This window comes from Branchiostoma floridae, chromosome 18 (genome assembly GCF_000003815.2).
Source record: "Branchiostoma floridae strain S238N-H82 chromosome 18, Bfl_VNyyK, whole genome shotgun sequence".
In the NCBI taxonomy this organism is placed as follows: domain Eukaryota; kingdom Metazoa; phylum Chordata; class Leptocardii; order Amphioxiformes; family Branchiostomatidae; genus Branchiostoma; species Branchiostoma floridae.
Genome location: NC_049996.1, coordinates 7,186,095 through 7,202,705, shown reverse-complemented (window position 1 = coordinate 7,202,705; position 16,611 = coordinate 7,186,095). Strand labels below are relative to the sequence as shown.

Here is a 16,611-nt window from a genome sequence, read left to right as displayed (position 1 = left end):
TTGTTGATGTTTATATTATCAGCATTGCATTAGACTGGTCTGGTTTTAAATCTCACCACCAATAATTCTGAGACGCACCTAGTCCGATAGTGTCTAATTGATAAACGACTCGTTTAAATTAGGGCTAGATCGTCACCGCTGCTAACAGCGTCCTTATTTTTCAAGCGGTATATTTTTTTTTGCTTTTGTACTCCTTCATACAATCCCCGCTCAACAGCTCTTGCAGCATGAATTGGAAATACACAATTTCTCAAATATATGGACGAACTCTTTATTATTATTTCAACATTTTAAAACCAAGAGCTTATGATAGTTATTGCCTTATATCTGTATCAGTTGTCAAACCAAGACGTCAGAAGCTAGGATCGCTGCAAGGTTGAATGTGTTCCTTGCAGTAAGGTTGCGTCGATTGTCCGACCAGGAGCGACCGACAGTGATGTTCCGACCCAAGAGCTCCGTAACAGGTAGGTCTTCTTGGCCAAGCTGCACCCCCGATGATCAGCAATATACCAAGGAAACCAACGGATGGAAACCCAGATCCCATTATCCCATCTTATAAAAACAACTACCAATACATAGTAGAAGTACAAATGTACACGTAACGTTAGTTACGCTAACAGAACTTTGAACAGATACGCAGACAAAACACGGTTAACAAATACATTGAAAACACATAAGGTGAATGTATACCCTGAACACATAATGTTTAATGTATGCCTTGTATTGTTTCTTTCGTTCGACTGTCCGACGACCAGGGGCTGCCGTCTGCGATGCCGAAAGGAACAGAACTCTGTAAGGAACAGGTAGGTCTCCTTGGCTAAGTTGCACCCCGATGATCAGCAGTGCGCCAAGCAAGAAACCCGAATCCCATTACGCTAGCTTACAAAATTATCTATCGATGCTTTACTACATACTAGTAGTAGAAGTACATGTAATATTAGTTAAACTATATGACACACACGTTTGAACAGATACGCAGACAAAATACAGTTAACAAATTAAAACACATAATATAATATAATGTTGAATGAATGCCCTGTATTGTTTCCTTCGTTCGACTGTCCGGCGACCAGGAGCGGCCGTCAGCGATGTTCCTCCAAAGAGTTACGTTAGGAACAGGTAGGTCTTGTTGGACCCCTCTGGCTCTGCACCCCCGCCGACCAGCAGCGTCATTTCAAGTGAAGCCAGACGATGAAAACCTGAATCCTAGATATCGTCTAGAAAAGTAGCTATGAATATGATATCAATACCAATAACGTTACATTGAGCATCATTCTAGCTAGAAATACAGGTTATGACCGAGCAGATATAACTTTGATATCGTTTTACATTATACATAATGTAACGTTATATTGAATATATTCAGACTTGCGAAGAAAAAGGTGTCTAAATCTAGGATCGCTGCAAGGTTGAATGGATTCCCTGCAGCAAGGTTGCGCCATGTGTCCATTGTCCGACGACCAGGAGACGCTGACATCGATGTTCCGACACAGGAGCTCGTCAGCAACCGGTAGGTTTTGTTGGCCCCTGCACCCTGGACGACCAGCAACGTCATTCCAAATCAAGTCGGCGGATGAAAACCTGAATCCTAATCCTCTAGAAAAGTACGATATCAATGCCTACTACGAAGGAGTATAGCATTATCTAGGAATTATGGACGGGCATTATATGGTTTTACACATGTATACAATATATAACCAATTCACGCAAATCCTGCATGTCTTATACTAGTATTTCCACTTTCAAGAGGAAAAAATGTCACATTAACGATTATTCAACACTAGCTAACTTTAACGCCATTCCCTTCCCTTTTTTTCTGGTAAAATTGCGTAACGTTATGTATGTTATGACATTAGCTGTCATTTATGGGCTAACATCCAAGTCCAAGAATAATTACTAGTACATTGCGTTGGAACATTCATAATGCTTAACGTTCCATAACTCACAACAGTGAATGGGCTTAGAATGAGTTCAAAACTATTGCAAGAATTATTACAACATGCAACAGTTGGGTTGGAACCGTCGACTTGTAGGTCTCGGAACGCCGGCTGACCTAAACTTTCTTCAGCAACGTCATTGCGTCTCTAGCATTTTGTTGTCTTCGCCATCGTATGTCTGAGTCAAAACTGACAGACATTTGCGTGGTTATCTTATCTTTTATACAGTGAGAATTGTCTGAACACGAAGCCAGCGTCAGCGCCGCCATTAAAATTTCCTTCCTAAATCGGCTTGGTTGACTCACAACGCGAGTCACCAGCAACTTCGCTGTCTGAATGCCTCTAGCTGCCGACAAAGATTAGACCTTCAATTACTGCTGATTACAAGTTCATAGTCATTTCTAAGAATCAAATCGTCACAACAATAAAACAAGCCTTGCAAAATCCTTTGTTCCCAAAGCTTGGCTTGTCTGCATGTACCATTATGCCGAAGTGGTCCCGTGGAAAGAAAACTTTTCTCTTCAAGGATCATTTCTTTGACCAAAGTACAACTTTGTGTAGTGTCTAATTGACAGAAATCCATTTAATTAAAATTAATCGTTCCTATATCATAATCACTATATGATATACTATACATCAGAATACACGTTTCCATATTTTACCATATTACTTTAAAAGTGGAGTCGTCCACTGACCCCTTGTGACCTTGTTTTCCTGCTGCTGCTGCGACGGCCATCTTGAAATTACGCGAAACACGATTTTCACATCAACAACAACAATGATTGTTTTTTGTCGCGGAATACTAAAATTGGGCCTGCTAACATACATTTCAAGAACTTAAGATAATCAGATACAAGACTAGATTGTTTGCTTGTGAAATCTGCCATAGTTTTCCAGTCCGTCTACATAGAAATGACGATGTATTAAACGTTAGAGTAGAGCCGATTTCGTGTCGGTTTATCCTTGGTTTACGCAAGTACGCTATCTACGGGTCATTGACCCTTAATGTCTTGCGTTGTTCTATGTCATTTCGGTCCTCAATCAAAGAACGTGTAACAGTTTTACGTCGACTTTTCTTAATCCTTCTGTTTGTAATTTATTCTTCTACTTATTTGATGTTGTTCATGATTTGGGACCGCACGCGGTCAGACGTTCTCCGAGTTGCGCTCCCGCCACGCTTTTCCAGCCCCCATATTATCTACAAATTATCAATGAATACGTGATAATAAGGACGATCAAATGTCATGTTGATTGCATTGTGTAATCACTGCTCATTAACGACCAAATTTTGCGTAAGATTTCTTACGTAGAAAGCTTTCGCATGGGTGTTTCGATTACGCAGGGGGATATTTCGCAGTGCGTTACGCAAACTTTCGCAGTGCGTTCTGCGAAATTTCGAAGTGCGCTACGCAAAATTACGGACTGCGTTCTGCGAAATTTCGGAGTGAGTTCTGCGAAATTTCGGAGTGAGTTCTGCGAAATTTCGCAACACGTTTCGCGCAAACTGACGTATATTTCGGGAGCGCCGCTGTATATATCGCATTATTTTCCAATAGATGAATTCTTTCTCAATTCATCCATGACAGAAACAAAGAAATCGTTGCAGAGAAAGAAAGACACACATGACTTTGTTCTGTATGTAGAGCTTACCTTGGTAGTTTGGTGAACTGGTGCGACACTCTGCTCTTCTTACTCTTACACTGCCCACATGCGTACTCAATGTCTTCAGCCTGTGAAACAATAAACTCTGTCACACACACACTGCGGCTAGTTCACAGAATTTTTCACAAGTATGCTTGGTTTAGGGGTATTTAACTTTGGACCAGGAGGTTGGGAGTTTGAATCCTGCTGATATATTTCATGTTACTGACACACTTTTCAGTATCTATGATGTTACAGAAAAAATAATTTTCATAATGTACCATGTTTAAGGAGTCACACAATGCAGTGCTATTTTCCTGCTAAAATGATGCTTAAATGTTCCAAGTAATTTTCAATGATGTATCAAGGTGTATGTTCTGCCTTTGCATGTTTATGATAGAAACACACAGCTTCTTACCAAGAAGAAATGGTCCAACAGATCCTGCAGTGATCTGGGATTCATGTCTTTCCTGGGGAGAGAAGAGATTAAGCTGATTAAGACATTACAAAGAAAATCTACAACCGTCAAGGTTTGAATTTGTATTTACAAAGAAACAACTACATAAAGATAACCATAGATGGACATGCAGAAAGAAATGGACGGGCCTTGAAAAGACACCCAGTATACGAGTGTTAAACCCTCGCAAAAGGGGGAAAATGGGCAATAAAAGGGACAAAGAGTGTGTGTTTGCATGTATCTTCCTATCTTTTACAGTCTATATATAAAGATGATAAAAGAACTTCACCTTTTCCTGGGCAGGGTCAGGGACAAGTCGTGAAACTTCTCCTTTTTGATGACAACATCCTCACAGTTGGTACACCTGATGGTGTGGATCACTTCAAACTGGAAGTTCTGACTCACAGGACACGGCAGGCCACAGTCGTCTGAACTGTCTGAGAGGGTCTGGAGGGGAAATGGGAAAATATTGCGTATTACAGAACGTATCCATTTTTGTGTGCATAAAATGGGCCTTCAGGGATAGAGGCAGCCACAATTAGTCTGCAATTAACACAGTGCTCAGAGTGTGCACAAAAAAGTTTATGCTTTACAGCTGAGTCTTTCCTTACTAGCCCAGTTGTGGTTCATATGCAATCGTATGCAGATGCAGAAAAACATGAAGAACTTTACATGGTGACAAATATCAGGCTCTGTATTATCAATCACATATCTTAAGTACAGAGCTTTTAATAGTTTGGTTACAGGTAGACATCAGAAATACTGCATAACTTCATTTCTACCTCCAGTGACATATGCATATTTCCGGCCCCTGTAATAAAAAACAAACATAGATTTAAATTCTGCTGTATACAAGTTGATTCAGTTGTCCTTAAAACCATGTCCATACCTCCTTGTCATCGCCACTCTTCTTGGCCTCGGCTGATCGAACCTTTTTGATGTCCTCCTTGAGTTGGTCCAGACACTGGCTCAGGAACTCATGGGCATCCTATAGGACAGTGTGGAAAGTCTACATTAACAGTCTTGTCAAATATAAATCCTGCATAAAATGTAACTCAAAGAAAAAACAGACAGCAGCTAAATTGTGGACTCATAGCACTCAAACTTGTAAAAGTTTCTTCCCTGTTGTTTTCTGAAAAGGAAAATGATAGCACATTGCACATTATTCTTCTACAAAACTGGTTCTAGTAACTGCTGTGATTTTAGTGACACAAGCATTCTTCTTATAGTTCTCTATCAGATACATCGCACTAGAACAGAAATGCTTAGCATGTATTTCCATGTACGAGGGGCGTTCAATAAGTAATGCCTCTAAACCACTTTCAGTTGTCTGAGCTAGATGAAATTTTGCATGTGTAATAATTCATATCTCTATGGGGTATGTTGCAAAAAACAGTTCTGAACTAATTGTGGTTTCTGATTTACTGGTGTTTGAACTGAGTCAGGTGTGAAATGGACCAGGTTTGAAATGGAGCCAGTTGAGTGTCGTGCTGTGATCCGGTTTTTGTATTTGAAAGGATGCACACCAAAGCAGACTTTTGATGAAATGAAAGAAACTGATGGTGATGATGCCCCATCATTTGACCTTGTAAAACGCTGGCATCCTGAATTCAAACATGGCCGTAAGTCTGTGGAAACAGCTCCCAGACCTGGTCGTTCCTCTTCTGCCATTGATGAGGCATCTGTTGGAGGACCAACCTGGGGTGTTCTACAAAAACGGTGTTCAGAGCTGCATCAAACAATGGGAGAAATGCATAACTCTGGGTCTGGGTGGTTCCTATGTAGAGAACGACTAATAACTGTGCCAAGTTTCATTAATCTCCTGCTATGGGAAATGGGTCAGGGGCAATACTTATTGAACGCCCCTCGTATTACCATTGACTGTTGAGCTGAGAAAGAAAGAGAATCTATTCAACAACAGAACAACAAGAGTCCATGATTAGGAGTAACACCATTCCTGCACACTTACATGTTGTAAGTAGCCAGAGAACCTCTGTGCGGACGATGACACTGCTGTCTTCACCCCCTTCAGATACTGCTGCTTTTTCCCAGCCTCCTGTTCCTCTGTGGGTGTGTTGCAGTATTGGAACAACGCAGTGATGTTCCTAAAAAATGAGATCGAAGATGGTAGACTTCATCTTTCTGTTGGTTGTAACTTCATTACAGTTAAAGGATGAACTTTGTAATTTTATGTTGATGCAGGTTAGACATCCAAGAAATAAGATATGCCACTTAAGCAGTTACTCTAGCAACTGGATATGATTTTGAAAACGGTCCCAAATTCAATCCAAAAGGCCATACAAAGTGATTACCGGTACTTGTGTCCCACGATAACACAACCCAGCGACTGAAAATTTGAGGTGAGCAATTTTCTTGTGTTGTATGAAAGTTACTCTCCAAAATGGACTGTACCAACACAGATGAGCTTTTATGCTTTTTTAATATGAGAGTCCGACTGTTTGGCTAAAACACACGAGCTGAAGTCGTATCGCACTAGTAGCTAACGAAAAAAAGTAATGACGTTTGACTCAATGTTTTAGTACAAACATACAAGCAAAAAAACAATGCATCCCTCGCTGTGCAGTTTTGCCTCACACACACACACACACCTGTATAGTGTTGTGTTATCCATTCTTTTCCTGACCTCGTTGTAGATGAGGTCAGTACTGAACGTCTGCGTGCCGCGTAGCGCCTGCAGAATGGCGTTCATGTAACACGTGTTCCCCAGATTCGAGAACCTATCAGGAGAAATACTGCGATTAGACAAAATTGGAGGTCTAGCTTGCGTTTCAATACACTGTATACTGTCTTGTGATGATGTAAATATAGGGACAGACCACTTCAAATCAGGGGTCTGCACCACCAATGTCTTTATCAACAATTGTTTGTGAACAGGATAAGTCAATAACTTAACAATATGTCTTTTAAGGTTTGAAATGTAAATGCTGTCACAAAAAAGTGACAAAATCCAAGAAAAAAAAAAGGAAATAGATGTCACTAACAGCTTAATTTTTCTTTGCGTTACAAGCCTGTGAGTTACATGGACTCTCCCAGCATTTTATTGAGAATAGAGTTGCAGCAAATGTTTGATATGGACGTAACATGAACTTAGTGATCAAATCTATGAATACATGAAATAATTGTGGGGTTGCGTAGCGAAATCGCAGTCAGCCCACCCAATCACAACAACAATAACAACAACAACATGTTACACATACCCTTGTAGTGAAGGGTGTGTCTGAGACTTGACCAGTCCCTTGTTCTTGTCTGACCAGCCTGTGTAGTTCTCAGCTTGGCGAAGTCTCTTATGCTGAGGGGCAGGCATCATGGCTAGTCTGTACGGAACAACAGGAAAAGGTTTAAAAATTAACACTTACATAAACACTATTCAACACTACATAATTACAATTGGACTATCATTCTTCTTCAGCTAACCTAAAGCATTAAGTGGACTGGTACAAATGTAAGCTTTACAATAGAAAGTTTATATAATATATCATCCAGTGCCATCTCCAGCTTTCATTTTTTTTTTCGTATCACTCGTTACTTTTCCAGGGCTCGAAATTCATTTTTGGGATTAGGTGCACTGGTGCACCCAGCTTAAAAAATTGGGTGCACCGAAAAATGTTTGGGTGCACCACTTAAATTTAAGTAATAACCAATAATAAAACTTAGTCACAAGCTATCAAATTCTTAAACAAGTACCATGACAGACATTTTTATATCTTTCAACACTTAGATGTCAAGAATATGATGTATACTAGTATACTTAAATATCTTTACATACATAAACCTAAGAAAATATTTAGGTGCATCCTGTGCACCCACATAAAATAATTGGGTGCACAGCTCCAATTTTGGGTGCACCTGGGTGCACATGCACCCAGTATTTCGAGCCCTGCTTTTCCTTGTCAAATCTGTCACTTTAAGCTTTCAAAAGTACACTTTCAGTATTCTCCTGGCTTCCTCTATAAAGATCCTATCGATTGACAAGAACATAAATTAAGGCGACTCAAACATACTTGTGCTTGGGCAGGAAGGAGAAGTTCCTTGAGGCAGAGTTGCCATAGAAACTGGTGGACAATGAAACGGCTGAAAGGACAAGAAAAATGGATTTAGAAACCACAACACAAGACTGACACCTTTTGAATGAAAAACTTTTCAACTTTCTTGCTTCTAAAGTAGTATGTTGGTACCATGCAGAAAGTTGAAAACATCTTAATCTTTGACATGATACACATCGAGCAAGAGATGAAATTTGCACACTGTTTTACATGATAAAATATTCTAAACTTGCAATTTTGCATGTAGAAAATACTACTGACTATTCATCATTTTGCATGTTACTACTACTACTTTTTAAACTACTACTACACTTAGGTGGAACTTTCCAATACGTAATGTCGGAAAGACTTCTTGAATGCAACTTGTACTTACACACTTGTAAATACAGAACAGGTGTGTCACTCACCTGAAGACTTTCTCTTCTCATCACCTGCCTCAAACTTCTTCTTGGCTGAATCAAGGAAGTCCAAATTTCCTTTTCTTGAAACAATTGGTGGCCTATTATCGTGAGAAGAAAACATGTATGCACATGTGAATGAAAGATAACATTATAAACTAGTCCAATCAACTCTTGAACTATATTTCCTACAACTATGACCTTTGGTATCATCTTCCCTATCACTTCATGTTGCTCCGCAGATATACTTGGTGGACATAAACATATCTAGGATAAGGAAACATATTCACAAGCCAAAAATAACCACTTCTACATACTTATATTGAAGGAATTCAACTCACCGATCCTTTTGAGTGGAGTTCTCCCTTAGCTTTGTATCAGTCCGTTGTGTAGAGGTTTCATCAGTGGCAGTTACAGACTCCAAGGCTTTCTCAACACTAACGTGTTCACGTTTGAATTGGGACAAACTACTATCCCTCCCTGGGGTGGGTTTAGTGTCAGGACGGGGGGTGCGTTTGCTGCTGTCCGGACGGGGGGTGGGCGCACGGAGGGGGGCGTGGCTTCTACTGGGGGTCTGCTCTCCCTGGAAGAAGACAGTTGATGATTTTGACATCTAGTAAAATAAAATCCTTCATCATAGTGTTACACACACCAACAGACACACACAACAAGCACACATATGTATACACACATACACACACACACATACACACACACACATAGACTCACAAATACACACACAAACACAGACACACACACCAAAGCGCACATATGTATACACACACACACACATACAGACTCACAAATACACATACAAACACAGACACACAGAGACTCACACAGACACACACACGAACACCCAGACACACACACACGAACACCCAGACACACACACGAACACCCACACCCACCCACACCCACACCCCCCCACACACACACAAACACACACACACAAAGACTACAAATTTCGATCTGAAGGAGTTACTCCTAACCATTAAACTACCACAGCCTAAGAAACAACACATGGAAAGTCTAAGACAAGCTATGTCACTCTGATACTCAAGTATACAAATGCCACAATACTTATCATCACGAAACCAGCTAATGTTTTCTCTTACCTTTGTTGGTGTGGCCTGTCCCGAGTGCTTAGCTGGAGTCCTCACATTATTGGCCTGTCTCATAGACTTGCTGGGTGTCTGGAGAATAACACAAAGTACATTCATGTTCTTCAACTTCAACTGTCGTCTAAAGGACCCCACTTGTAGACTAGAGACTGTTATTTCAAAATTTTCAAGGACATCATATTGAAAGCCTTACATTTCAAATTGCTATTACTACTAATAGTCTTAGATGTACTTGTAGGGACTAGGTAGTTAGGTAGGTACTAGTATACAGAAACTGAAGTCATATTGCTCAAGTTTAGCTCACTAATGAGCTACTCTTCTGTTGGTCATGACAGAGAAGACAGATGCTACATACTTCAGTATTTATGGGTGCATTGTACCAAGCTTTATTTTCGACAAGCACAATTAATGAAAGAGGATCAAGGTTTAACATCCCATCCTAAGGACTGGGACACTTTTAGTACTGTGAATGTCGGGTGGGCGACAAAAGCTGGGATACGAACTCACGACTTCTTGGTTCAAAGGCTGGGCCTCGAACCACTGGACTGTTTTTTTTTTAAACCTCAGCTTACATTATAACTATTTGAAAGGTACAAAGTGAGTAAATTGCGCCTACTTGGTTCTCTTGGTCCCTAGGTCGCTTCTTAGACGGTGTCAGCCCGGGTAACACAGGAGTGGATAGCGTTATGGGCGCGGCCTTAGGCTGGGCTGCCATTGGTGGACTGGCCCTTAGGGACACAATACGCCCAGCTGGCATCCGACTCTTCCCATCTGTAAAAGACATGGCTAACTTTAGCACACAATTGTTACAGGGAATGGATAAGTAGCTGATTTGTAGAAGGTAGTAACTTGGAAGTGGGGCAACCTGAAATGTTGATGGCACAACCTGGCTTTTGACTTAGCCTGGACAACCTGGCTGGAAAAAGTATTTCAAGCACTACTTTTACCAAAGGGATGAGATACATACATAGCATAGCATAGCATATCATCATCATGTAGCCTTACCTTTACTCAGTTTCTTTGCCTCCTCCAAACATTGCCAGAAAATTTGGACTTCTTTAGGGTCACCTTCTTCTAGCCAAGCAGCTTTCCTTTCATCTTTGTGTTTGAAGTGAGCCACAATCTTTGTCTCTTCTGTCCTGCTTGAGTCCAAGTAGGTCTTGTTGTTAATCATCTGACTCACCTGAAACAGCATCATACATAATAAAATGTGGTACATTAAAACTGCACGATTAGTTCTCATTTAGTTTGACAGATTTAATGACAACAATCAACAACAAAAAAAGGCTGCCAAAGAAACAGGCATGGTTAAGATGGATACTGTTAGTGTTACTGGTTATGTTTTCCCGAAGGAGAAAACATATTGGTTTTGCTGGCATGTTCTTTTCCTTTCTTTCTCCTAGCAGAAGAGGTTTCCAGAAAAGGCTTGGCTGGGCACCAGGCCTGGCTACCCCAGCCATCATGTCAGGCTACTCAAATACCCCATTCATAGCCCCAATTCTTTTTTAACTACTTTGGGGCAAGCTTACTATTGCATGTGAGTAGCTTGACACAAGGCTAGAGGGAAAACATTCTGCAGTTTTGCAAAATTGTTGCCTTTCTAGTGTTACTAGAGTTTTCCTACCTTCATCTCACAATTTCCACCATACTTCGGCTTAACCTCCAGAATATATTCTCCTCTGTTGTTCTGTTTGAGGATGAAATGTCCACTCTTCCTCATAGTCATCCCCTGGGCCCCCGAAAAGAACCTCACAACTCCATTCATTTTCAGGGGCAGTGTTGTCTCATTCAGCACCATCTTGACACCTGCGTTAAGAGGAAGAAGATGTCTTAAGAAGTATTTAGATGTATTAAGAATAACTTTGATACTTAGCTCAAAAATTATCTGTAGTAAGTGCAGAAATGTTTGTGGTGGTTTGATGTTTGCAGTTTTTGCGGTGACCACTTCGTCACAAATTCAAAACCACCATGTAAATTTCTGTTCTGTCTTCTAACCAACTACCCCTTATCTAAGCATTAGACATTGTCTCGCGAGAACGGGAAGGGCACGAGAATTCAAGAAGATTCGGTGGAACTGTTGGGGTGGGGGGCGGTCACCCCGTTTGGCCTCCAGTTGGACTGTACGTCTCCTAAGAGAGAGGGCAAGTCCTTCGTAGCATCTGCAAGGTTGTCTGAGACAGAGTTCCAGTGACGTGATGTTTCGGAGCCCCAGGTAGAGCGAGTTACTGGCTGTCGAAAGTGGCTGGATGGCGCGCATGGTCATGGCGTGGTGTTCGGACAGCTCGCCTTCGTGGTGATGCGCTTTATCGGCCGATTCCGTGAGCCATCCAGCGGTCCCACATCGTCTACTGGCGAAAATCGTGTGCCTCAGTGGTTCAGACACGCTGTGCACTGGGTAGAAGTTCTTGATAAGAACTAAAATCCAGAATTTTTTAACGAAAGGATAAGCAAAATGCGAGCCCGGCCGACCTAGCCGGCGGATGTCGCTCAGTGAGGTCAAGGGTCGTTTCCGTCAGCGAAATTCCCTACGATTGCTCTATTAGCAATCCTACCATTACAGTGTCATGATGTGTTGTATTTAGTAACTACTGTAACAGTGCTTTTGCACAGTCAAAACAACCACGAGCATTCAATTTTCCCTCTACTGCAAAATCAAATTGCCAAAACCTTAAATCCAGTTACAATACCTTCTATAGAGTATACTTTGAACAGATAAATATTTCAATTGCTGCTTGCATCAAAAACGATATCCTTATCATAATTCATATACACAATGTAAAGTACTAACAACAAGAAGAGTGGCAAAACTAAATATGTTTTTTTTCTACTGTTTCAGCAGTAGAAAAACAGCATTTCAAATTCAAGTGGCTACTTTGAAACAAATTCAAATGCACTGCTTCACATATGTCTGAACAGCACATTATGTGATGAATAAATAAACACTTTTGCCTATTATGTTTACAATAAATTCATAATGGCTATATATGGCTTGGAAAAACTTTAAAGTGTCTTATTGGTGTTATTGAATGTATAATGACAAAGATTTTGTCTGAATGCATACGAAGTAATGTTTTTGGATATGTAGGCTGCAGATATATAAATATTTATAACTTATTCAATGCAATAATTACCCTTTTTATGAATACTTCCTGCTCAGTTCCTTTTACCTCATACCCGCACGCTGCATCAAATCCTATACTTAACACCTTGTACAAAGACTCTTATATGTTACGGGTAAGATCTATAGAATTCTAAGGTTTAATAGTAACCTAACTTGAACGTAGACCACACAGACAGACGATAGTTCGCATAGTCTGTTGTCCTAAAACGCTAAGTGCAGCACGCGTCAACAACGAACCACAAAACTTTCTCTCAAACCAACATTTTTAGAAAATTTATCGAACGATTTTTACCCTCACCTGGTGCTTTGAACCACTGTGCTGTGCTCTGTCAAGTTTTGGGGCTTCTGTCAGACAGAAAGGCGCTCAAAATTGAACCATTTTGAGGAAAAACGCAGCTTGAAAATTTCACCAGATGGCCGCCATGATGGAACTGAAATAATGGCGGGAAAACCTTCAAGTAACGCAGAACAAACTAAATTTATAGGGGTGTTATATATTCCGGGACATATTGAAATAGATAGTATAAATTACACAACAATTATTTAGATCAATATTGTATCTTTAATTTTATAAAATGAAGTTTTGTTTATAAAAATGTTTGGAAAAAAACACTTTCTATCTAATATCTTAAACCTTTATCCATAAGCCACCCCTAAAGTTCTTCTTGTAGTTGTCCATGTTGTGATGAACTTTGACCCTCCACAGAGCTGCAGACGGCATGTTAGGACAACAAAGCCGCCAGATTTTCGTCAGTTTCCGCAAATATGTGTCATTTTAGCCGCAAAATAACCACTATGTAACGTTCTTCACGGTTTTAGGAAATCTTTTATTCCGATTTGTTGTCCAGAGACGAAATCATGTGCCAAAAAATCGCCTGAAATAATCAGATCAAGCCTCAAGGTAATGTATGCATCAAAGTCACGGCAAGACCAAAACAATGTGTTGTTTTTGTTTTAGTCAAATTTTGTCAAAACAGTATGTCATGTTGGATCGGGCTACAAAATCGCAGAATAATTACTCCACTGTATCAGAAATATAGTATTTTCCAAATTGTAAAAATAAGATATAATATCTTAAAGAATTTCTTTGGAGTATGGATGATTTCATTTGTGCTTAAGTTACGATAATAATAACATTAGATCTCCAAGCAGATGTAATGTTAACATTAGGGTCATCTATTTATCTAATAGTGGTCTGCATTTTTAGCTTGTTGTAAAATGGGCACAATGAAAAACACAACTTTGGAAAAAACAAAAGGTAGTAGACCGCCAAATTTTCTGGTTTTAAAGATTGAATTGTCTTTAGATATTGTTTACCTAATGTCTAATGTTCATAAACGTACTGTAAATACATTTAAGTTTGCGGTGATTTAATTTCGCAGTAGGGGGGAAAAAGGACTTTTCGCGGTAGTTTTAAGTTTGCGGCACCATGCACTGTAGTCTCTTTAGTACTGCCATGGAAAAATGTCGTGGTTTTAAATTCGCGGTGAAGGGGCCACCGTGAAAACCGCGAACATTAGACCACCATGAAAGTTTCTGCATTTACAGTACTTCCATCCACAGATGGCAGCACCCCAACACAAACCTCCCACTGTGCCATGGGATGACTTTGTCTACCAGAACCTGCTGCAGTATGGGGCAGTCACGGGCGTGGCCCTGTTTGGTTGCCATGGAAACCTGGTCTACTCCCATGGCTGTCTGTCAGATGGGAGGGAGGAGCAGCTGTGGGGCCAGGTGAAGATTTTTTTTTAAATTCCAGAAAAGTGGTGACAGGTGGTCCTTATGTAGAGGTGATCACTTGCACATGTTTGAATGTAATATCAATGTCAAGGTGATCCTTATGGTCTCCTTGATGAGTTTCTTCTTCCTATAGACTTCTTTGTTATAATTCGTGGTTTACATGGGCGCGTTCATAATGAAGCTACGTGAAAATTTAGCAGATTTTTCATTCTATGTTGAGCACATTTACGCTATATTGTGGAAAAAAATTGCCAACGTCAACTATACATAGGGTCTTTTTTTTATAGCAATTACAAACTACGATTAGTCAATCCCCATTAAAGGCACTTTTTCCCTGCTAGAGCTAGTGTACAACCGCACCACTCAGGACCCAGGACTGTGTAACTCTGACGTAGCACGTGTCTGCAAAACTTTACCTGCTAATTTCTTCAATTACAAACAAGCTTTCACCAATCTAACTTTTGAGATCTGTTCCGCTGGCTAAAAGGGAATTTCTCAACCCTGAAAACATGCATCCATGCAGCCGTTTATTTTTTGGCCCGGATCTCTTTTAGGGTTCGGTACCCACTCAAAGTAATACATCAATGAGACCTCTAAGCAGAGGTGATCACTTGCACATGTTTGAATGTATATCAATGGACAGGTGGTCCTTAAGATGTCTTCGTAAGGACCACCTGGGGCCATTGATATACATTCAAACATGTCAAGAGGTGACCGTGTTGCCTGTACAAGTTTGACTGTAACTGATTCATTTATCCATTCATTCATTAAGTCATGATGATGATGATGAACATAGTATTATATATAGAATGTACACGCAGTCACTATTCCTTATCTCACACATACCTTCATTTCCAACAGGTGAAAGACTTGTTCACAAAGCTACCTCCAGAAGAGGACCACCAGGTCAACAGAGTCCTCACCATCCATACGGGTCAAAGGTCAGCCGACTTCAGGATCTACCAGATGACGGAGAACAGCGCGTACGGCACGACGGACAGACAGCGACACGGGGTCGTGGTGTGTCACCTCCCCCTGGGGATCCTGGTCGCTCTGCACGAGGAACGGTTTCCCGCGAGCAAGGCGGTCACGGTGGTCGAAAACTTCTGTGGTCTCTTGAGAGCTTAAGGTGGTATCTCACTGCACTTGGGGTACTGGTGTGGCACTGCGGTGTTCGTTCACTGTGCCACTGTAGTTATTTTCACCAATTTCCTATAATTTAGATAGTGCATGATACGTAAAAGTATGACAAGACAACAAAGTACGCTAAACGTGAGAAAATTTGTTCTCTATCTCTGAAATTCATCTTTCAGACCTGCAGTGCCGCACTGGTGCCCCAAGTGCAGTGATGTACCACCTTAAGAACTGTAAGCTGTGATGTCCAAGCATATCTAGGTCTTTCTAGGTGTTTGTATCTGTTTTACAGCCATTTAAACCACGTTTTTCTTATTCTCCAAGCAGAGGTTTTGGCTGGGGGTCATGATTTATTATGGCTACCTCTCAAGAAACTTGTCTGTTAAAAGGAGGCAACCATAAAAATTCCCAGCCACTACTATCTCCCCGAACAAAACATGTGCTTGGAAAACATTTTTTACAGTATTTTTAATGGTTTTCCTCCGGCTTTAAAAATGCAAGAACAGGCATAGAACACTGTGACACAACCGGACCCTTGTATCTACTTGGAGATTACTAGCTGCAGTACATTATCTACAAGCAGAGGTTTGCAGTAACAAAACATATATCATTTGAAAGAACAAAGAGACGTAATGTGCTTGGATTGCATGAAATAAGTAATTATAGACTTAAATGTGTTTTAAAAGAAAAGCCTGTTTGATTTTACATGTGCAGCTATTTTATATCTTGAAGTGTATTTCTTAGAGTTTCAGTGTTTTGGGATGTATGAAGTATTATATTTAATACACAATAAGTGCAATACAAGAACTGGAAACTGGTATCTGTATCTGTATCTGTATCTATATAGCCGGTATAACCGCCCTTCGGCGTAACACACCAGCTTCGCAGGCACGCGGCGCGGCAGCAGCTGGTTATATTACACTGAACGACTCATCACACCCAACTTTGGCACATCTATAAGCAAGTGTTCTCTGAAACTATCCAGAGAAGACGCC

The 16,611-nt window shown here is 40.6% G+C and overlaps 2 protein-coding genes across 2 annotated transcripts in view; one reads left to right on the top strand and one right to left on the bottom strand.

The window, feature by feature from the left end:
- LOC118405611 (ubiquitin carboxyl-terminal hydrolase 37-like) overlaps window positions 1-13,181 on the bottom strand; it is a 21,912-nt gene extending 8,731 nt beyond the window's left edge. Inside the window, exons 1-15 of the mRNA XM_035805162.1 lie at window positions 13,041-13,181; window positions 11,246-11,427; window positions 10,627-10,804; window positions 10,238-10,392; window positions 9,616-9,693; window positions 8,839-9,080; window positions 8,507-8,598; window positions 8,058-8,127; window positions 7,254-7,370; window positions 6,645-6,773; window positions 6,005-6,140; window positions 4,925-5,023; window positions 4,325-4,482; window positions 3,997-4,048; window positions 3,588-3,667 (exon numbers count right to left, since the gene is read on the bottom strand). Of these exons, the coding sequence (XP_035661055.1) occupies window positions 3,588-3,667; window positions 3,997-4,048; window positions 4,325-4,482; window positions 4,925-5,023; window positions 6,005-6,140; window positions 6,645-6,773; window positions 7,254-7,370; window positions 8,058-8,127; window positions 8,507-8,598; window positions 8,839-9,080; window positions 9,616-9,693; window positions 10,238-10,392; window positions 10,627-10,804; window positions 11,246-11,419 (1,760 nt within the window). The 5' untranslated portion in view covers window positions 11,420-11,427; window positions 13,041-13,181. The remainder of the gene's footprint in view (window positions 1-3,587; window positions 3,668-3,996; window positions 4,049-4,324; window positions 4,483-4,924; window positions 5,024-6,004; window positions 6,141-6,644; window positions 6,774-7,253; window positions 7,371-8,057; window positions 8,128-8,506; window positions 8,599-8,838; window positions 9,081-9,615; window positions 9,694-10,237; window positions 10,393-10,626; window positions 10,805-11,245; window positions 11,428-13,040) is intronic.
- Window positions 13,182-13,414: 233 nt separating this feature from the next.
- Window positions 13,415-15,748, top strand: LOC118406201. The gene is made up of 3 exons (XM_035806108.1): window positions 13,415-13,643; window positions 14,306-14,476; window positions 15,344-15,748. The coding sequence occupies exons 2-3, from the start codon at window positions 14,306-14,308 to the stop codon at window positions 15,608-15,610; spliced, it is 438 nt and encodes a 145-aa protein (XP_035662001.1). The 5' UTR covers window positions 13,415-13,643; the 3' UTR covers window positions 15,611-15,748.
- The last annotated feature ends 863 nt before the right edge of the window (window positions 15,749-16,611 follow it).